We start from the raw sequence: 23,896 nt of genomic DNA, 5'->3' as shown, positions 1-23,896 counted from the left end.
TGCGATACTTTGCTGTTGAGAGCTTCTATACCTCCTTGGAGTTCAAGTTTTAGGGTTTTAATTTTCCCCTGTACGGAATTCTCAATTTCCTTGACCTCCTTTTCTATGTCGGTCTTGACTTCCGCTACATCGCGACAGATACGAGTAATCTGCGTGTGAGCATTATCTAACTGAGTCTTGACACGTTTATCGGCCTCCTCTTGCTGACTTTTCAGAAGAGTAATTTCGTTTCCCAACTTCATGAAATTATTTTTAACAGATTCATGAAGTTTGTCTTGAATAGAAGCGATTTTAGTTTGCGCAAGAGATAATTGAGCATGGGACTCTTGAAATTCTTCCTTTAAGCTTTCTACTTCTTTAAGGACTTCCTGAGATGAAGACGGGAAAGCAAGCTTTAAGTCCTCCGCCACTTGTGATATTATATCTTGCTTAATGGTTTCTAAGTCACGTGTTAATCTTTCATTTATTTCCGTAAACTTAGAATCCATTCTTTTGTTAGATTCTTTAAATCGTTTTTCAATTTCGGCACCTGCACTATTGAGCCTACGTTCCAAATTATTATTAACCTCTGCAAACTTTTGATCAACAGATTCTGTCAATTTTACAATGTTGGCATCATTAGCCTCCCTAAGTTGACCTATACTAGCCTTAGTGTCTTCCATACGACTTTCCAAGGCCGCGTTAGATTCAGCAATCCTACGCCCGAGATTAGTGTTACTTTCCGTAATCCTGTCATTTAGACTGATTTTTAAAGCCTCAATGGCAGCTAGTATATTTTCCATATTAATGTAGTTATTTTCACAAAATGCAGAAAATACAATCATTCACTTCATACGTAAAATCACCATTATTGTCCAATGGTAAAGTTCAATGTTTCACTGACATAAATATCAAACACTTGTGCATAAAATTAAATATCACCATTATTGTCCAATGGTGAAGTTCAATGTTTCACTGACATAAATATCAAAAATTTATATGAGACTGTGCATAAATATTATGCCTGAAATGTTTTACATAACAAGAGAAAGGGAAAAAAATCACTTGTGTCATAAACTTAATCAGAGTTCTGTGCCAAAAGTTTAAAATTTCGTCAAAGTCATTGAATTGATCTTCGTAAAATTTTAACACATTCACTGAACTGGAATTAACGTATGTACTATGCACTTTTATTTGAATTGGTAAGTTAAGATATCACTAATTTCAAAGTTAATTTTTATCACTTTACTCTCTTTAATCTGGCCCCAACGTCACGGGTGCCACTATTCACTCTCTTTAATCGGGCCCCAACGTCATGGGTGCCACTATTCACTACCTTCTCTCTGTAACAGGAACGCCCGTACTTCAGTTTATCGGAGAGCATGAGGAACGACAAGGCGTGTACGGCCCATGCTAAGAGAGTGAGGGAGAAGGGTAGTGAAAAAAAAAAATCATGATTAAGTGGATCCTTCAGTTTATTCAATAGATATGCAAGAATTATGTCACCTTTTACAGCTGAATCGTGGAGTTGTCCCTGAAGGCGTGGAGAGGACGTCGTCCTGCGGCGGCTGCGTCGTCTTGCGGTCGGCGTCGGCGTTGTCTTCCGTTGTTGGGGTTTTCTCTGTATTAGTGTTGATGACTCGAACCTGAGGCAGGAACGGGGAAATGTGGAGCTTCCACATTGGACGTCATGGGACACTGGTGTGACAATTCTCTAAGGCGAAGCACGCCGAAATAGTTCCCACAGTCAATGATGTTGAACGCACTTTAGCAGCAAGGATAAAGTTAGGGTTACAGTTCCACGAGGATACGATGGAAGGAATTATCGTATTTGGAATAATAAACAAACGAAAACAATCTAGGACCTTCCGAGGTGCAGTGATTAAGCACTTCATAAAGAAAAGTAAATTTACCGGGTACAGTCTCTGCACTGTACTCCATCAGCACAATACACTTGTTGAAATAAATGACAGTCCAAGTTCCATTACGTCGTAAATTTTAGAAGATTATCACTGGCACTTAAGATCATACGTGATTCTGAACAGGTTATGTTGGGAATTGACATGGTTCCTCGGAAAGAAATCACGATACTGCATTCCACTGTCTTTAAGAGGGAATGTTGGCACAGTTTATGCGAGAACACAGTCTTTAAATGAAATCAAGGCTGGCTAGAAACACTACCGCTGCTTTCACACAGTCTTTAAATGAAATCAAGGCTGGCACACTTTATGCGAGAACACAGTCTTTAAATGAAATCAAGGCTGGCTAGAAACACTACCGATGTTTTCACACAGTCTTTAAATGAAATCAAGGCTGGCACAGTTTATGCGAGAACACAGTCTTTAAATGAAATCAAGGCTGGCTAGAAACACTACCGCTGTTTTCACACAGTCTTTAAATGAAATCAAGGCTGGCACAGTTTATGCGAGAACACAGTCTTTAAATGAAATCAAGGCTGGCTAGAAACACTACCGCTGTTTTCACACAGTCTTTAAATGAAATCAAGGCTGGCTAGAAACACTACCGCTGTTTTCACACAGTCTTTAAATGAAATCAAGGCTGGCACAGTTTATGCGAGAACACAGTCTTTAAATGAAATCAAGGCTGGCTAGAAACACTATCGCTGTTTTCACACAGTCTTTAAATGAAAGCAAGGCTGGCACAGTTTATGCGAGAACACAGTCTTTAAATGAAATCAAGGCTGGCTTGGAACACTACCGCTGTTTTCACACAGCCTTTAAATGAAATCTAGGCTACGGAGAAAGCTTTTAACACGAACGTTCTGAACTCAAGTATACAGCCGGACCGAGTGACGATTATGTCGCGACGTGCTTACTTGCACACACTCACTGAACTCACGGCTTACTGCCGACTCCATTCACTCACTGCCTACGGCACACTGCACACTCTCTCTCTGCTTTACCCCAGGCTGGCGACTCGCTTATATTGCCGACGGCCGGTGGGCGTGGCTACACATGTGGGCCCCAAGAAAATTTTATATCTTGGCCATCTTCACACCGATTGACACGAAATTTCGGCTAGCAGCGTTCATTATTCCTGCCTGCAAGGTGACGTTATTGAAATATTGATATTATATTTCGTTCATGCAGCAATGCTATGGAACACGAAGGAACCTTCTGCGTGACGTCGCTTGTCCTTGGCCGGTGTTCTAGAACATCGCGAGCTTGCAGCTCCCACTATGCCTGTGCGCTCGGCGCAAGTTTTAAATGCTTACGGCCGGGTGTTAGCGAGCTCCTCATAATAAAAGAATGAAACGTGAATGCTCGTAGGGCGTTCCCGTTTCAATATGTCATGAACGTATGTGAAGATATAGTCAGAATTCATATAACATATTGCTTGAATGATATCCGAAATTTAGAGTGATAACAGATTAGTAGATCGTCACTTTGTTATCTCTATTACTGATATATGGGAATATATTTAAAGTAATAATCCGAAATAACAAATTTTCTTTTTACGAACACCTGAATAGAAATTTTAATGTGTCAAACACTTGGAAACAACTTCGTTCCATTGAAACGGTAAATAAATAGTATGAATTTAAGTCACTTGCAGATAAATTATCCATGAGAAACTTACATTGACTGAACAAATAATAGTAATAATAATAAGAAATGTTTAACCCAAGAGGAAAAGTAAAAATGGTAATTACCATAGCGCATGAGGTCAAGACGAAGCAATAAATGAAAAATAAACGCCGTTAACCTAAATATTAGAACAATTTATGAAAACTACAGTCAGTCAGTCTGGCCATTCTTTCCCGTCAATTTACTTCATCTTTTTAACTGAATTGGTATTCATGCACAGATTTGTCATCAGGTACTATAAATCACTTAATTTCCGCTTAATTTCCACCTTCATCAAATTATTTGATATTTTCCATTTTTGTCTCATTGAAGTAATCACATCTATGGTTCTAACTGAGATACGGAGTTCGTTTTGGCCTAAGGACACTCAATTGATGAAGTTATTTCATTTCAGCTCTAACTATTCCAATTAGTTAATTTTGAGGAAAGTTATGAGTGCACATTCATTTTGACGTCTCATTTCCTCAACATTTTTTCTCATAGAAGCTATAATATATTTCGTTCTAATTGAAGTACGCAGTTCGTTTTGGTCTAAAGACACTCAGCGGATCAAGCGCTTTCTTATGAGGTAAAAACTACTTAAATTAGTTGATACTGTGAAATGTTATGAATACGTTTGTCTCCATGATGAAGATCTTTGAAGAACTTTTTAAAGAGTTCGGCTCGTGGTGTTCTTCCAAGGAACATTTAATTCAATTTCTTTGTGTGATGTACTTTCAGGTGTTTTGTTGACCTAATATTACATTCTATTACCACAGCAGATCAAGTGCTCTATTTCATTAACTCGAAACTTCGCAAATACATCCGTGAGGATAGTAAAAAGCAACACCATATTATGTACAATGCGGGCGGAGCCAGCCTGAAACTGCTAGTATTAATAAACCATAACGGAATGACAGAATGGAAATCCGCATTAACGGGAGAAAGGAATAACATATCTCTATAAGCCAAAAGACAATTAATATAAATAACACACGCACGAAACTAAATAACACAGAAAATTACAATAAACGACCCGAAATAATAGTAATCAGAGAGGGAAAATAACATTTAGATAAGCTAAATAAATATTAAAGTTACCGGTCATACAATGGGTATGTTATTTAAATATCAACAAAATGGCTCTCAAACGGCGTAAAATAAAGAGAATGCAAACACAGAAAACTCACCACAAGCCCCACAATTTAAAATAAACGACCAATAAAGGGAAATCTTATGACCAAAGGAAATATATGTAAAAGGCAATACTTACGAGAGTTGTGAGATATCCGATAGCAATTTACCCGTAATGACCCATACGCTGGAAAACAACGACAAATGAACGCTTTAAATTATTTATAAAATCTTACATTCTCAGATTACATTACTACTTGACAAAAAAACAATTTTATCCCTAAACTGGATTCTTAAATCGGACGTAATCGATCCCAGTAGGAGTTTCCTCCATCTCAGCAGATGAGGACAGAGACATGCCTAGACACGTCGGCGCTAAGCAGAGTCTAATGACAAACAGTCGTATTCAGAAGGCCACCACACAAGCGTTAGTGTCGGACGAATAACGTGCGCTCTGGTGAGCGAGTCCGTACACGATATTAGTAAGTTAATTCCCTGACGAATGGCATCAGAGTCCACAAACATCACGCACAGAATATGTAAGCAGCAAAGAATGAATCTTTCACAATAAACACGACGACGATATTCTAATATAGACTCTTTTTAAAATGTGCCGAAGAAAATGTAGACAAATGAAAATCCATTTCAGAAATTAAATTAGATGTGCCGTCGGGACCCGTAACTTAGGATTCCCAGTTTATAGACAGGAGTCTGATTTCCAATTCACCTATGTGTGTTTGATATTACCGAACAGTCTTCCTCATTGATGAGAATGTACTGTATTTAGTGAAGTGTTATTTTCTTACCATTATTCAAGTCCAATTGTTACTTCAGATCTCGAGAGAAAATAAAAACTATTTTCGTGTTGTAGGGAGGACACCGTCCGGGAGTCGATACGGACCCGCACTACCAGCATTCCAGCAGCTTTAGAAAGAGAGGACCTTACGGCAGAACTGCGCAAGTAAGTATAGTCATCATTTCTACCAATTTGTACCAGAATATATCGGGAAATGGGCGGAATATCTTGAACATTTGGAAGTATTCAGTTTCTCAACATCAGAAGGGACACCAAGTTGGGAAGACCAATGGAACACAAAAGATTTTACTAACTAATTCGAATGAAGTTGAGGAAATTACTTTGTACGACGAATACACGTGCGTCAATCAGTACCTATGTGACGGCAGAAAAGGTGGCAAATGGGAAAATTTACAATATATTCTCTGGTCGGTGATGGGTGGATATTCTTTCACACTTCATTTTCCTTTCTGGTTCGTATTCAGATATTCTAAAAATATGAAAGTTTGTTTCCGTTTAGCCCAGAGCCTAAGTGCCTACCGAACGGGTATCGTGACATATGAATGCAGGTGATAGCACTGAGCTACCCTTAAAGCGATGCTGGTAACTCTACTTGTGCCGATTTAGACATGATGGTGCGCAACAAAATAAACGTTCTTTAAATGATCGACTCATCACAAGAGTCCCGGCTATAAAGACTGGGGAGTGTTGGCCCTCGATTTCTTTGCCTGAAACCTTTGAAAAAACTCTCTTTATTACTCCGAGTTCCTCATGCCGCTTTCCCATCGTGATGAGTCAGAAAGAAATGCGGATTAACAGAAGTGTCCACACAGGAAGGTTTTGGAGGAAGCAAATCAAAATTAGATGAAGTTTTCTCTCCTGAATTGTAATTGAAAAGTTTCGTGAACCATAGATTTTCAGCTGATGTCTGAGATATCTGCTGTCGTCTTGAAAAGTACTGCGCATCTCTTTCAGCTGAAATGAAGTGCTGACGTTTCGTTCGGAAAAAGCCTGAACTTTGGACCTCATATCGCTGGCTGATAACAATAGAGTTTAGTCGATAGAAGTCCTCGCAACTAGTTCTGCACCACGTGGTCTTTCTCAACGTCAGTAATGCAGTCATTCCCTCTTCGTGCATGAGAGACGCAGTCTGTGGCCTCTTCACTAGTAACGGGTGTGAACATAAATCGAGATAACACACTGGATTTAGAAATAGTTATCTATTGAAACAACTGTCGGGGCAGGGGAAGTATTAGTTTACAGTCTCTGTATTCTTGTGCGCGGTGGTGTATTACAAAAGAAACATAACAAGACTAAAATCGAACACTGTACTCGATACAACATGTGTTTAGAACATGTCAGGGAATATCTTTGTTCTAAGAAGGTCAGATTACAAAAGAAGTGATTGAAACATAACAAGACTAGAATGAAACAATGTACTCGTTGTCGTTAACGTTAACATGTGATCAGAACAGTGATTGATGTGTCTAGAACAACACATAAGTGAATAAGACTAGAATCGAACACGATACAACATGTGTTTGGAACATGTCAGGGGATAACTTACTAAATAAGTGATTAAAACATAACAAGACTAGAATCGAACACTGTACTCGATGTCGTTAACTTCAACATGTGACTAGAACAGTGATTGATGTGTCTAGAACACGATACACGATACAACATGCGTTCAGAACATGTCAGAGAATACCTTTGTTCTAAGAAGGTCAGATTACAAAAGAAGTGATTGAAACATAACAAGACTAGAATCGAACACTGTACTCGATGTCGATAACTTCAACATGTGATCAGAACATTGATTGATGTGTTGAGAACACGATACACGATACAACATATCTGGGGATACCTTCGTTCTAAGCGAAGAAAATGAGACTATAATTCTGAATAGCTTGCGCAAGATAGCGACTGTTTTAACCTCATTTTCCTCTTCCTGCTCTGTCAAAGTATAGCTTTATCGAACACACAACGCGATCTTATGCATAAGGCTGTTCACATACTGCGTAGCCAACTCGCTCAGTAAACGATATAGCAAAAGTATAACTTCAATGAATTGCCTAGTACGAAAATAACAACTACGGAAACACGCTGTGCACATACTACGTAGCCAACTCGCCAGTAGAGGATACAGCAAAAGTAGAACTTCAATGATTTGCCTAGTACAAAAATCGAAAAACTACAGAAACACACACTGTGAACATATCGCGTAGCCAACTCGCTCAGTAAACGATGTAGCAAAAGTACAAACTCAATGATTTGCCTGGTATTGTACGAAAATAAAAAACTGATAAAAATAACTTACCGCGTAGCCAACTCGCTCGGTTACACATACTGCACAGCTAACACGCTCAGTAATTGCAAATACACGGGTAATCGACCAGAACACTGATACGCGTTATGTGAAAATAAAACCATACTGCGCAGCCAACTCGCTCGGTCACACAGCTAACACGTTCAGTAATTGCAAATACATAACAACACGCGTTATTGTCCAGAACACTGATATACGCATACACGTCACTCGTTTTCGAAACACACGAACAAGAATGTTGCGAGATAGTACACTTGAGATATTTACATATTAAAACAAGGGAGGAGGAAATACTATAAATCATAACATTTTTGTATGCATGTCGTCTCCTCCAAGTTATAAGGCCAAATGGGAGCAGTACTGTAAGTTTCTGCTACGGCTTGCGAAACGTGAACGGATGTGTCATGTTATCTCGGCAAAAATAAACATGACTTTGTTCCTGCATACACGCAAGTCAGACACTTACAGAAATAAAATGATAGATACCGCGATTCAAATCCCGATCCTAGCGTCAAGAAGGGCATCCGGCTGTAAAACAGATCCTTATGTTTCTTGTAATTACATGTTGACAGGAAGACTGACGATCGCGCAGGAAAGGGCTAGGAGCGGCCAGCCACCCCCTAGCATTTGCTATTTTTAGGGCTGTCGAGAGTAGGGGTTCAAACCCGCTATCTCTATATCGTATTCCTAAGTTAGAAGTAACAGAGATGAAAGAAGTAGCGAGAATGATTGCCGGTACAAGATGTTGATGGTGATTCATCTGTCCGCCGAGGGCGTTAAGCCTTGTGCAGACTCTTTGGCGCTATTCGACAGGAGTAGCCTATGTGTCGGCACCGGGTTTTACCCTATTCCTACTGTTATATATTACATCCTCGGTGAGGTAGTAGTATACAATTTTGAATAACTAGAGGGTGTCCCAAAAGCCTGCATTAAATTCTAAAAGAGTAAAGGCATATAACGCTGTTGATGGTGTTTTATCTGTCGGATAGGGGCGTTAAGCCTTGAGCAGACCCCTTGGTGCTATTTCACAGGAGTAGGCTATGTGCCGGCACCGTGTTTTACCCTCTTCGTACAATCAAAATATTTTATCTCATGAACTTACACCAGCTAAATGCTGGAAAGCAATACTAAGGGAATTACCTACACGGTCAAGAAAATGCCATTTCACTGTTAATTAAGCTACTTAGAGCTAGAATCGATCTTTGAGTTACAGGTGTGTAAACTGTATGCCTTATCATACACAGTGTCTTCGCTGCTTGCTGAAGGTTACTACAGCCGGAAAAGCAGTGTACAATTTCTGTCAACTTATGCATTCCCTACCTCGCTCTGACTGACTGTGTAACACACAGATACCACCTCAAAGGCAGTGTTCTAATGAGTTATACTTTTGGTTAGAAAATAAAACTAGTACCTCGCCTAAGCGGCTTTACCTGCTAAGCAGAACAAGGGCCTTTATAAGCTAACGCTGTATATCTTCGACCATACATCCGGACGCCCTTCCTGACACAAACTCTACAATTTAATTACAGTACTATTGAACAGAAGCAAACCTAAGTTCCTGAGCCAGAATTATTGTCTTTACGTCCTACTTATGGGGTTTTAGGCGATGCTAACGTATCCGAATTTCGGAGTTCTGCTAGTAAATCTACCGAGCACTACCGTACTAAGCTAGGATCGAACCTGTTATGTTGACAACACGAGACGTAGCCCGGTGCTGGAACTCTAGAATCTGCTTATTCAAAACTTAGTGCCGGCACATAGCCTACTCCCAAAGCTTAACGCCCGAACTACACTGTAAATGCCAGGAGGCCGCTAGCTGTTTCCTGCTCCTAGCCCTAAGAATCTTTTTAACAGCCGGATGCCCTTCTTAACACAAGAACTAGGATTTTACATTGCAATAATCTGTTTTACGGCTGGATGCCCTTCATGACGTAACAAGACCGGGATTTGCAAGCAGTGTACGCCTAACAGATAAATCAGGATCCACAGCGCTATGCAGTGCAAAGTAGCGGGGTTCGAACTACACTGTTGTTAGCTCTGCTAATTTTACACAAAGCAAATGCTAGGGCTGTACTTTAATTAAGGTCACGGCTGCTTCCTTTCTACCTTTCCTGCTTAGCAATAATCTGTTTAACAGCCGGATGCCCTTTTTAACGCCAAACGTCTAAGGATTCGGGTTTTAAATCGCAAGAATTTTTTTTACAGTCGGATGCCCTTCCTGACGCTAAAAGTATAAGGACTGAGGTTTTGCAAGAATCAAAAATAGCTTTGCTAACAACTACGCAAGTATCCGTTTTACAGGTGGATGCTTTTTTGACGCTAGGACTAAGATTTTAAATCGCAGTATCTGGTGTTTTACTTCACGAACAACGTTATGTGCATTTTCTTTACACGCAGAGCAGACAGTTAAAGCATATTGTTGTTTTACAGCCGGATGCCCTTCCTGACGCGGAAAGTATAAGTACCGGGAATTTAAATCGCGAGAATTAAAGATAGCTTTGTTGAAGGCAACGCAAAAATCTGTTTTACGGCCGGATGCCCTTCGTGACGCAAGAACCAGGATTTTAAATCGCGAGAATCTGCTTTACATTCGGATGCCCTTCTTAACGCTAAAGGTATAAGGACTGGAATTTTAAATTGCGAACATTTATTTTACAGCTGGATGCCCTAAGATTTTAAGTTAAGTTACTTCCGTTTACAAGCACTAGCAAAGAGCAGACTACATATGATTTATTCTAAATGCTTACTTCTCTTGTTTTGTTTGACTTAGAGTTCAGGTCTAAAAAATTCACTCTTACAATTGCCGCACAAGAATAGTTCACGCATGTTGTTTTACGGCCGGATCCCTTCCTAACGCGAAAGGTCTAAAGACCAGCATTTTAAATCGGGAGAATCTGTTTTACGGCCAGATGCTCTTACTGACGCTAGGACTAGGGATTTTAAATTGCAGTATACGCGATATGAAGTAAGATAAATCTGTCCTAGCGGGTTTTATAACCGGATGTTCTAATAGATCCCGGTGTCGGCACATAACCTACTCCTGTCGAATAGCGCCAAAGAGTCTGCACAAGGCTTAATGACCCCATCCGACAGACAAATCACCATCACCATCTTGTACCAGCAATCATCTATCATGTCTGTTACTTCTAACTTATGAATAAGATATAGAAATAGCGGGTTTGAACCCCTACTGTCGGCAGCCCTAAAAATAGCAAATGCTAGGGGGTGGCTGGCCGCTCCTAGCCCTTTCCTGCGCGATCGTCAGTCTTCCTAACAACATGTAATTACAAGAAACATAAGGATCTGTGTCACAGCCGGATGCCTTTCTTGATGCTAGGATCGGGATTTGAATCGCGGTATCTATCATTTTATTTCTGTAAGTGTCTGACTTGCGTGTATGCAGGAACAAAGTCATGTGTATTTTTGCCGAGATAACATGACACATCCGTTCACGTTTCGCAAGCCGTAGCAGAAACTCACAGTACTGCTCCCATTTGGCCTTATAAGTTGGAGAAGACAACATGCATAAAAAAATTATGATTTATTATTTTTCTCCTCCCTTTTTTAATATGTAATTATCCTAAGTGTAGTATCTCGCAACATTCTTGTTCGTGTGTTTGGAAAAAGAGTGACGTGTATACGTATATCAGTGTTTTGGACGTTAACCCGTGTTGTTAGGTATTTGCAATTACTGAGCGTGTTAGCTGTGTGACCGAGCGAGTTGGCTACGCAGTATGGTTTTTATTTTCACATAACGTGTATCAGTGTTCTGGTCGATTACCCGTGTATTTGCAATTACTGAGCGCGTTAGCTGTGCGGTATGGGTAACCGAGCGAGTTGGCTGAGCGGTAAGTTATTTAGTAGTTTTTGATTTTCGTACAAGACAAGGCAAATCATTGAGGTTGTACATTTGCTAGATCGTTTACTGAGAGAGTTGGCTACGCAGTATGTGTACAGTGTGTTTCCGTAGTTTTTACTTTCATACTAGGCAAATCATTGAAGTTATACTTTTGCTATATAGTTTACTGAGCGAGTTCGCTACGCAGTATATTCACAGTGTATTTCTTTAGTTTTTTATTTTCGCACTAGGCAAATCATTGAAGTTGTACTTCTGCTGTATCGTTTATTGAGCGAGTTAGATACGCAGTATGTGCACAGTGTGTTTCTATAGTTTTTGATTTTCGCACTAGGCAAATCATTGAAGTTGTACTTTTTCTATATCGTTTACTGACCGAGTTGGCTACGCAGTATGTGCACAGTCTTATGCATAGGATCGAGTTGTATGTTCGATACCTGGACAGAGCAGGAAGGGGAAAAGGAGGTTATAACAGTCGCTATCTTGCACAAGCTGTTCAGAATTCTAATATTATTTTTTAGAACAAAGGTATCCTCAGATATGGTATCGTGTATCGTGTTCTCAACACATCACTCAATGTTCTGATCACATGCTGAAGTTCACGACATTGAGTACAGTGTTCGATTCTAGTCTTGTTATGTTTCAATCACTTATTTTGTAATCTGATGTTCTTAGAACAAAGGTATTCCCTGACATGTTCTGATCGCATGTTGTATCGTGTATCGTGTTCTAAACACATCAGTCACTGTTCTAATCACATGCTGAAATTAACGACATCGCGTACAGTGTTCGATTATAGTCTTGTTATGTTTCAATTACTTCTTTTGTAATCTGATCTTCTTAGAACGAAGGTATTCCTTGACATATTCTAAATACATGTTGTATTGGGTACAGTGTTCTATTCTAGTCTTGATCACTTATTTAGTGTTCTCAACACACCAATCAATGTTCTAATCGCATGTTGACGTTAACAACATCGAATACAGAGTTTGATTTTAGTCTTGCTATGTTTCTTTTGTAATCCGCAAGTCTAAACATGCACAATGATATTATCGTTGCACACTCATGTCTTGGCGATGCATGCTCGATAAAGCTATGCCTTGAAAGAGGAGGAGGAGGTAGAGGAGGTAGAGGAGGAGTAGTAGGAGGCTGTAACAAAATAAACGTTCTTTAAATGATCGACACATCACAATAGTCCCGGCTATAAAGACTGGGGAGTGTTGGCCCTCGATTTCTTTGTCTGAAACCTTTGAAAAACTCTGTTTATTATCCCGAGTTCCTCATACCGCTTTCCCGTCGTGATGAGACAGAAGAAAATGCGGATTATCAGAAATGTCCAGACAGGAAGGTTTTGGAGGAAGCAAAGTCAATATTAGATGCAGTTTTCTCTGCTGAACTGTAATCGAAAAGTTTCGTGAACCATAGATTTTCAGCTGATGTCCGAGATATCTGCTGTCATCTTGAAATGTACTGCCCGTCTCTTTCAGCTGAAATGAAGTGCTAAACTTTCGTTCGGACAAAAACCTGAACTTTGGACCTTATATCGCTGGCTGAGAACAATAGAATTTAGTCGACAGAAGTCCTCACATCTAGTTCTGCATCACGTGGTCTTTCTCAACGTCAGTAATGCAATCATCCCCTCTTCGTGCATGAGAGACGCTGTCTGTTGCCTCTTCACTAGTGACGGGTGTGAACATAAATCGAGAGAACACACTGGATTTAGAAATAGTTCTCTCTTCAAACAGCTGTTGGGGACAGGGGAAGAATTAGTTTACAGTCTCTGTATTCTTGTACCCGTCAGTCTATTACAAAATCAAAACTGTTCCTCTGAAGTTCTGTGAAGTCGGACACCGTCAAAATTAAGGAAACTCCTGCCATTCCGTTATAAAGAAATGTTAAAGCAGCCTTGAAATCTAGACCTTCTTTCGTACCTGCCGACTATTGGGCTGTAATCAATACTCCAAAGAAAACTGTAAGTGAGTTTAGAGTAAACGAAACGACTACGACCGATCTCGTTGATGTGAAGAAAATTATTTCCGATTTGACCAAGTCACACTTCAATGAAAACACAGATGGAGAGATATTTCAATTCAGCAGCATTGTAATGGTGAAAGTCACCAAGGACCAACTGGACCGGTACTTCTGCGAAGGCTCTTACACTGAAGAAGAACTTCAGTCCGCTGAAAGGAAAGGAGAGACGCAGGTCGTATTGAAATGTATGAATCTCAGATTATCCGGGACATCTGCCAATCCCAAGAAGAAATTTGACGCCTTACAGAGCTTCATCCACAACAGATCCATACCGTCTGTCCATGCTTCCTTTTTTGCAATGCGAGTAGGATACAAAATTCTGACTTAACGATGTGGACCGGCTTGAATTATCATTATTACGTAATTTTCTGTATTTTTACTTCCTGTGTGATAATTGCTTTCTGATTTTATTCCGTGAGAAATCTAAAGTATAATGAATAATGATGTATTTTCCTGCTTTAAAAACTGTCTGTCCTCGTTCATCATTCCTCACTTGTATAATCCAGTCAATATTTGTGGTCTTTTTGGTGAGTAAACCGTTCTGTAAGAATAAATGACATTCATAATTACATCCATGTTTTCTTGGAATGTGAGACTAATTCATTAGCGACGTAAGACAGAAATAGGATTTACTTAAATGCAGAAGTATTTTCATATTTTGATAACTTGAAGAGTTTTGTCTGTAAATAAAAAGTTCTGAAAAATACTGGCTGGTGACGGCGGAATGAAGGATTGAATTTCGGCCGAAATTTTGAAGGCAATTTTCTCAGAAGTAGTAATTTTGAATTGCGTCATTATTGTTCTCAACTAATGACCTTTTAGGAGTACTGACGTGTGTTTGAATAAATTGGACCTAAGTACTTCATTTTACTTAGAGAGGTATTAGTTACTAATTTGCGTAAATTGGAAGATATTCTGTCGGATATATGAATTATTTCGCACCTACAAACCATTTCATTTGATACGCTGATTTTTCTTATCATTCTCCTGTGAAAATGGTATAACAAATGTATGAATCTCACTTCCTTCCAAATTGCACCGAAAATGGTATGAAGATAGGAAGTCGGTTATATCGGGCGGTAAATGTATGTAATGTTATCACATGTCTGCCGTTTTCATCTTTGCGAGTATTCCAGATTTTTTGAAGGTTACAAGCATATTTTACGTCAATTTGTTGGCGAATGAAGATTGTTTCCGCATCCGTTATCTAAGTACTGCGTGCGCAGAGCACTGTCAGTTTATTCTCCGATGATGATTTGAAACCTCCTGCATAGTCCCTTTCGAGATAATTCTGTAACCTATCAGTGTCTCGTGTCGGCCGTCCGTGCGAGCGAAAATGCACGAGATTTCTAAGGTAATGGATCACCCCAGAATTTATATCTCCAACTGGGCCCAAGCACTAGGAAATCGGAATAGTTTTGTGACATTTCGTGTTTTTCGGGAAATATTTCTGCAGAAAATGAGAAGATTAAGGCATGTTCAGGGTTAAATAATGTTGATATTGCACGTGACTCTCCTGATCCAGAATATTGTTTAAAAACAAGGCCCATGTAAAGTAGCGACTCAGCGTCGTCAGGCAATGGGACGTCAGATTATCGAAGGTTTGACGCTTCTTCCTAAAATAATTACTCTTTTAGAATAATAATGTTAATCCCATAGACTCTTCCAGAGTCTCCTCCAGTATCCATGAGGTGAAAATTATACAATTAGCACCACTGGAAAGTCGCGGACTATAGGAACAAAGTCAGCTAAGTTTGAAAGGGTTGAACTCTGCAAAATCGCAAGTTGCCTGTTAACCACGAGTTACGCGTGAATATTTCGCGGCATCTATTCTTGTCTATAAAAGAAGAAAACGTGAGAGGCTACTTGTTCATTTTACCGTGATTTAGCACACTGTACCAGCGACGCTCAGTACCGCGTTGTTGTGTGGAGTCGTGACATCTCTACTTGGAGATATTTCAACGGTGTTGATGGGATGTTTGAAGTTCTACAGAGTTACCTAAGTCTCTGCCATATTTTCATTCCAATAATAATTCGCTGGGCTGTGAAAGTTATCAAAGCACCACGTCAGAAAGGAACTGAAATAATTTGTAGGAAATTCTTCAACATTTACATTGCATCGGTGATGTAAGAACATTACTAGGTCTTAGTGAACGTGGGTTAAGAGGCAGCTTTATTGCTGTACACGCCACAGACTAATTTTGTCTTAGATGATGAGGGGTGAAAATCACCTGTTTGACTCAGCCGCTCCCGTGCGACGTGAATCAGTATCGCGGAGTGCGGGAATGAATTCAAACGTAATACGATATTATATTTAGTAGCAGAAGAATGTGTAAACAGTGTGAAGCGTTTAAGTACACCAGGAAGAACATAGAGATAAGGTTTAATCCTTACGTTTTCCAACCCATCTTGACGCTAAGGACACTACATCCCAGGTCTGTGTATTTAGATTTTTAAAAGTACACTTTGTAGGATTCTGTCATATTTTGTTGATGTATTTGTTTAGCTGATTGGCGCTATATTTCAAAAAAGTTAAAACATATCTTCGATTGGGATTAATATAAGTATATCGACAAGTGAAATCATCCTTTTTGGTAGTGTGATTAGAAAAATTGAGCATATATAGAGTCCAAAAATTTTAGTTTTGTCTTGGAGATTATGTCCGGAGTAATTCCGTATGTAATTAATGAAGGTGCGGTTTCTTGAAAATAACGTTAAACAGCACCTTCAGGGGGCTGATTCCCATATAGTATATCTCACACATCCTACAACACGGTAGATCTGTAGAGATTGTTCTGTCCGTCAATCGTCACTTGAACTCATCCCAGAGAGCTTTGACCCGAACACACGATTTTATCCAGTTCCACTTCCACCGATGCATCGGTTATGGCCGTTGCTTTATGAACGGGTGCATTGTCAAGTTGCAAACGAAGAGGTGAAGATAATTAGTATGGGATATTTTCGTTTAATACTTGAAATATTAATACTGTCATGTGCAGGTTTTATACTGTTCAAATTTAGAAGGGAAAGTTGATGATGATAATAAGGGGAAACATAAACATAATAGTGTAAGGAGGAGATAAATCGAATACAAGGTACAGTAACAAGTTGTAATCAGTTTAGGTGTTCTCCTGTGGCATCATTAGTACTACGTCAGAGCAGGAAATACTGGGAGAATAAGAGTATTTATTAGCCTAATTCTTATGTGTAGTGACATACTTTGAAACTAATTTAGTGGGTGAGGTGAGGCGTACACTTTTCTACAGACACTGGTAATACGCTCTCTCCAGTTAATATTCTCGTTTATAATAACATCATGTTTCCTTACCGAGCTTTCGTACGAAGTAATTTTACCAGATAAAGTTAGTGGAGGAATCTTTCTGATTTTTAGCGCACTGATTAGTTTCATCTGCCCAGCAATAATAGCTTTACATTTTAATGGAATAATGAAAATATATTTGTCATGAACATATCTAAAGGTATTATGGTCAAAATTCATATAATCTATTGCTTGAATGTTATCCGAAATGTTTGAGAAATAATAGATTTCCTTGTTATCTATATCAATTATATAAAAGAACAAAATGAAAGTAATAATCCGATATAACGAATTTTCTATTTACCATCACCTGATTCGAAATTTTAATGCGTCAAACACTTGGAGACAATTTCGTTCCATTGGAACGATAATTAAATAATATAAATTTTAAGTCACTTGGAGACAAAATGTCCATGAGAAATTAACATTAACTGAACAAACAATAAGAAGAAGAAATATTGAACCCAAGGAGAAAAGTAAAAATGGTGATTTACACAGTGCATGAGGTCAAGACGAGGCAATAAATGAATCAAGATAAAGCAATTAACATTAATAAACCATAATGGAATGACAAAAAGAAAATCCGCAATAACGGGGGCAAAGGAATAACATATCTAAAAGACAAAAATAATATAAATAACACACGCACAAAACGAAATAATACATGAAATGACAATAAACGACCCGAAATAATAATAATAAGAGAGGGAAAAGTAAAATTTGGATAAGCTAAATAAATTTCAAATTTACCGGTCATACAATGGGTATGTCATTTAAATGTCATCAAAATTGCGCTCAAATGGTGTAAAATAAAGATATTACAAACCCAAAAGACTCATCACAAGCCCCACAATTTAAAATAAACGACAAATAAAGGGAAATCGCATTACGTAAATATATATATGTAAAAGGTAGTACTTACAAGAGTGCAGACATTTTCGATAGCAATTTAGGCTTCTCGTAATGACCCATACACAAGTAAACACCGGATAAGGAACAATTTCAATTAACTATGCAATCTTACATTCTAAGGTTACATTACAACACCTGAAAAAAATTGAATCCCTAAACTGTATTCTTAAATCGGACGTAACTGATCCTAGTAGGAGTTTCGTCCATCTCAGCAGATGAGGACAGAGGCATGCCTAGACACGTCTAAGCTAAGCAGAATATAATGAAAAATAGTCGTATTAAGAAGACGACCACACAAGTGTTAGTGTCGGGAGAATAACGTGCGCACTGTGAGAGAGTACTTACACAATAATAGTAAGTTAATTCACTCACAGATGGCATCAGAGTCCACAACAATCGCGCGAGGCAGCAACAAATAAACACAACGACGATATTCCAATATAAGTAGTATAATAAGCGGGTTCGGGCGCCTCCACCGCCACCCACCTCCGCCCGCCTCCTCCGCCGCCTCCGCCGCCGCCGCCGCCGGCGGGAAAATTGAATTTTGGCGGGAAATTTGAATTTTGGCGCGAGATTTGAATTTGTAAACAAAGCCACGTGCATTTTGACAGCTGTCATCGACAACAACGCATCGCTAACCTCACTGCTGCCATCTTGACGGGCCTAAACCTCACTAGTGCCAACTTAACTTAACTAGCATGAGGTAAACAAAGCCACGTGTTTTTTGACAGCCACGTGCTTTTTGACAGACAACAACGCATCGCTAACCTCAGTACTGCCATCTTGACGGGCCTAAACCTCAGTAGTGCCAACTTAACCTAACTAGCATGAGGTAAACAAAGCCACGTGCTTTTTGACAGCCACGTGCTTTTTGACAGATTTGTAAACAAAGCCACGTGCTTTTTGACAGACAACAACGCATCGCTAACCTCAGTACTGCCATCTTGACGGGCCTAAACCTTAGTGGTACCAACTTAACCTCACTAGCATGAGGTAAACAAAGCCACGTGTTTTTTGACAGCCACGTGCATTTTTGACAGCTGTCATCCGCCATCTTTAATCCAGAGAGCACCGTGCTGCCCTCTTTATCGTAGTAGATGTAAATTCATCACCTGTCATCCGCAGTGCTGCCATCTTGACGGGTCTAAACCTTAGTGCTACCAACTTAACCTCACTAGCGCGAGGTAAACAAAGCCACGTGCAGCTGTCATCCGCCATCTTTGAGCATCGTGCTGCCCTCTTTAGCTACTTACCTTTGAAATGTGGTACGTCACAGCTGTCATCCACCATCTTGCATCCGAAACCTCAGTGCTGCACTCTATGTAGTGACGGTAAATTCCACGTGCTCTACAAAGCCACGTGCAGCTGTCATCCGCCATCTTTGAGCACCGTGCTGCTCTCTTTAGCTACTTACCTTTGAAATGTGGTACGTCATCCGCCATCTTGCATCGCAAACCTCAGTGCTGCCTGGTGGCGGCAAATTCCACGTGCTCTTGTTTGGAAACAAACCTATGCGCTTTTTTGTAAGCTATCATCCGCCATCTTTAATCTAGAGAGCACCGTGCTGCCCTCTATGTGGTGGTGGTAAATTCTACACGCTTTACAAACCCATGTGCTTTTCTGACAGCTGTCATCCGCCATCTTTAATCCAGAGAGAACAGTGCTACCCGGTGGCGGCAAATTCCACGTGCTCTTGTTTGGAAACAAAGCCATGTGCTTTTTTGACAGCAGCCATCTTTAATCACCGTGCTGCCCTCTTTGTGGTGGCGGTAAATTCCACGTGCTTTACAAACCCATGTGATTTTCTGACAGCTGTCATCCGCCATCTTTAATCCAGAGAGAACAGTGCTGCCCTCTTTATGGCTACTACCTTAAGCACGTAGTAACGGGCAATTTGAAAAGTTCTGTTAGCTATCATCCGCCATCTTTGAGCACCGTGCTGCCATCTTTAGTTGAAATGTGGTGGCGGATAATTTGAAAAATGCTTTTTGACAGCAGCTATCTTTGAGCACCATGCTACCCTCTTTATGGTGGCGGTAAATTCCACGTGCTTTACAAACCCATGTGATTTTCAGACAGCTGTCATCCGCCATCTTTAATCCAGAGAGAACAGTGCCGCCCTCTTTATGGCTACTACCTTAAGCACGTAGTAACGGGCAATTTGAAAAGTTCTGTTAGCTATCATCCGTCATCTTTGAGCGCCGTGCTGCCATTTTTAGTTGAAATGTGGTGGCGAATAATTTGAAAAATGCTTTTTTGACAGCAGCTATCTTTGAGCATCGTGCTACCCTCTATGTGGTGGCGGCAAATTCTACATGCTTTACAAACCCACGCGCTTTTTTGACAGCCATCTTTAAGCAACAGAGTACAGTGCTGCCCTCTTTGTTGTGGTGGTAAATTCCACGTGCTCTACAAAGCCACATGCTCTTTTGACAGCTGTCACCCGCCATCTTTAACCAACAGACCACTATGCTGCGGGCAATTTCGTTAGCTGTCATCCGACATCCTTAATGAACAGAGCACCGTGCTGCCCTCATGCGGGGCAATTTCGTTAGCTGTCATCCACCATCTTTAATGAACAGAGCACCGTGCTGCCCTCATGCGGGGCAATTTCGTTAGCTGTCATCCGCCATCTTTGAGCACCGTGCTGCTCTCTGTAGTGGCGGGTAATTTGAAAAGTTCTGTTAGCTGTCATCCGCCATCTTTGAGCACCGTGCTGCTCGGTGGTGGCAAATACCACGTGCTACGCGCAGCTGTCATCCGCCATCTTTAATCTATAGAGCTCAGTGCTACACTCTTTAGATAATTTTAAAAAGAAAAATTCTACAGCAGCCATCTCTCGACGCTAATTGCACAAGATGGTGGCTATACATGACTCCTTGAAGGTGCTCATGCAAGATGATCGCTATACATAGACGCCCTTGGGATGCTTGCGCAAGATGGCGGGTATACAAGGCTCCTTATGAGGGATGCTTGCGCGAGATGGTGGTTGCTCTTATGAGGCGGCTTAAGGATCCATGGCTAGAGATGCCCTAAGGATGCTTGCGCAAGATGGCGGATGCAAGATGGCGGCTATACATAGCTCCTTATGAGACAGCCAGTACTCGATACAACATGTGATCAGAACATTGATTGATGTGTTCAGAACACAAAATAAGTAGAATCGAACACTGTACCCGATACAACATGTGATTAAAACATTGTCTGGTGTGCTCAGAACACTACATAAGTAGAATCGAACGCTGTACAACATGTTAGGGGATACCTTTGTTTAGACTGAAACATAACAAGACTAGAATTGAACACTGCACATTGATTGATGTGTTCAGAACACAAAATAAGTAGAATCGAACACTGTACTCGATGTCGTTAACTTCAACATGTGATTAAAACATTGTCTGGTGTGTTCAGAACACTACATAAGTAGAATCGAACGCTGTACAACATGTTAGGGTATACCTTTGTTCTAAGAAGATCAGATTGAAACATAACAAGACTAGAATTGAACACTGCACTCGATGTCGTTACATGTGATCAGAACAATGATTGATGTGTTCAGATCACGAAACAAGTAGAACCGAACACTGTACAACATGTTAGGGGATACCTTTGTTCTAAGAAGATCAGCTTGAAACATAACAAGGCTAGAATTGAACACTGCACTCGATACAACATGTAATCAGAACATTGATTGATGTGTTCAGATCACGAAACAAGTAGAACCGAACACTGTACAACATGTTAGGGGATACCTTTGTTTAGATTGAAACTAACAAGACTAGAATCGAACACTGCACTCGATGTCGTTACATGTGATCCGATACAACATGTTAGGGGATACCTTTATCCTAAGAACCGAACACTGTACAACATGTTAGGGGATACCTTTGTTTAGATTGAAACTAACAAGACTAGAATCGAACACTGCACTCGATGTCGTTACATGTGATCCGATACAACATGTTAGGGGATACCTTTGTTTAGATTGAAACATAGCAAGCCTAGAATCGAACATTGTTTGATGTGTTCAGTACAACTTCAATGATTAACACACACTGTGCACATATCGCATAGCTAAAAACACACTGTGCACATATCGCATACCTAACACTTCAAATGATTTGCTTAGTACGAAAATAAACATAAAAAATCTATACCGCGTAGCTAACTCGTTCATCACACTGCTAAGACGCTTAGTAATTGTGAATACACTCATACGAAAATCAAGAAAGTACACTGCGTAGCCAACTCGCTCGGCTCACTCGCTTAGTAATTGCAACACACACGGATATGAATGTTCCGAGATACTTACATGTTTTTTAAGGGGGGTGAAAGATCATAAATTATATGTACACATGTTGTCTCCTCCAAGTTGTAAGATGAAATAGACGCAGTACTGCGAGTTTCCGCTGTAGCTGGCGAACGGAAGTAGCATGATATCTCAGCAAAAAATAAAAATACGCGTGAGCTTGCAAGTCAGACACAATGATGGATACCGCGATTCAAATCCTGGCAACTTATGCCGTCGGGAAGGGTATCCGGCGAGCATCTAGCTGTAAAACCCCGATTCTCGACAGATTCTTAATCCCAGTTCTTTGACGTCAGGAAGGGCAACCGGTCGAAAACAATAGTGTATGATGTAAGAGGTTAGATACTGCCAGTTTTGTGTCAGGAAGGACAACTAGTCTTAAAACAAAACAGATTCTTAATCCGAGTTCTTTGATGTCAGGAAGGGCAACCGGTCGAAAACTATAGTGTATGATGTAAGAGGCTAGATACTGCCAGTTTTGCGTCAGGAAGGGCAACTCAACAAATTCTTGCGATTTAAAATCTTAGTCAGGAAGGGCATCCGGCTGTAGTGATACAGCGATTTACAATCTAAGAAGAGCATCTAGCTGTAAAACCCCCGATTCTCGACAGATTCTTAATCCGAGTTCTTTGACGTCAGGAAGGGCAACCGGTCGAAAACTATAGTGTATGATGTAAGAGGGTAGATACTGCTAGTTTTGCGTCAGGAAGGGCAACTCAACAAATTCTTGCGATTTAAAATCCTAGTCTGGAAGGGCAGCCGGTCGTAAAACTATGGTGTATGATCTAAGAGGCGGGGTGTGCAAGAAAGCCAGCATTAAGTAAGGGCTGTTGATAGGGGGAGCGTTAAACCTTGTGCAGGCTCCTTCATCAGGAGAGGCCTACATGCCGGCACCGTGCAGGCTCTTTCGATAGGGGTGTGCTATATGCTCGCACTCTGTGTGTGTGTTTTAACCTCTCCGTACAATAATGATAGTTTACGTTAGGAACTTACATAGGCTAAATGCTACACATTCCGTGGCAGAGCCGGGAATCGAACTCGGACCTCCGGGGGGTAGCAGCTAATCACACTAACTACTACACCACAGAGGAGGACTATTTCAGTTTTACAGAACGGAATATTTTACAACCTTAATTGGTACTGTGTTTTAACCTCTCCGTACAATCATAATATGTTAAGAGCTTACATGGGCTGAATGGTACTCAGCTAAGAAGACGTTCGTGAGTTACAAATCGCTTATCAGCACGCAGTGTCCTCGTTCAAGGTCGAGCCGGAAGATACGTGTACAATTTCAGCTAACACATGCATTCCGCTGCTCGCTCTGCGCTGATACGACTTCATGGACAGTAGAACATACCCATAGCCTACAGTATGCATGCCTCTCACCCGGTAGTCTCGGGTTCGATTCTCTTGGGAATAAAAATGTGTTTAAATCGCAAGAATGTGTTGAGTTGTCCTTCCTGACACAAAACTAGCAGTATCTAACCTCTTACACTATAGTTTTCAACCGGTTGCCCTTCCTGACAACTCGGATTAAGAATCTGTTTTGTTTTAAGACTAGTTGTCCTTCCTGATGCAAAATTAGCAGTATCTAAGCTCTTACATCATACGCTATTGTTTTCGACCGGTTGCCCTTCCTGACAA

At 40.3% G+C, this 23,896-nt stretch overlaps 1 protein-coding gene across 1 annotated transcript in view; it reads left to right on the top strand.

Moving 5' to 3' along the window:
* Positions 1-23,896, top strand: part of LOC136883172 (uncharacterized) — a 132,218-nt gene that overhangs the window by 59,873 nt on the left and 48,449 nt on the right. Inside the window, exon 3 of the mRNA XM_068229658.1 lies at positions 5,572-5,661. Within this exon, the coding sequence (XP_068085759.1) occupies positions 5,572-5,661 (90 nt within the window). The remainder of the gene's footprint in view (positions 1-5,571; positions 5,662-23,896) is intronic.

The sequence above is a fragment of the Anabrus simplex genome, chromosome 11 (genome assembly GCF_040414725.1).
Source record: "Anabrus simplex isolate iqAnaSimp1 chromosome 11, ASM4041472v1, whole genome shotgun sequence".
Taxonomy (NCBI): Eukaryota; Metazoa; Arthropoda; class Insecta; order Orthoptera; family Tettigoniidae; genus Anabrus; species Anabrus simplex.
Note: the sequence above shows the minus strand (reverse complement) of the source record. Positions and strands in the feature narration are given on the sequence as shown.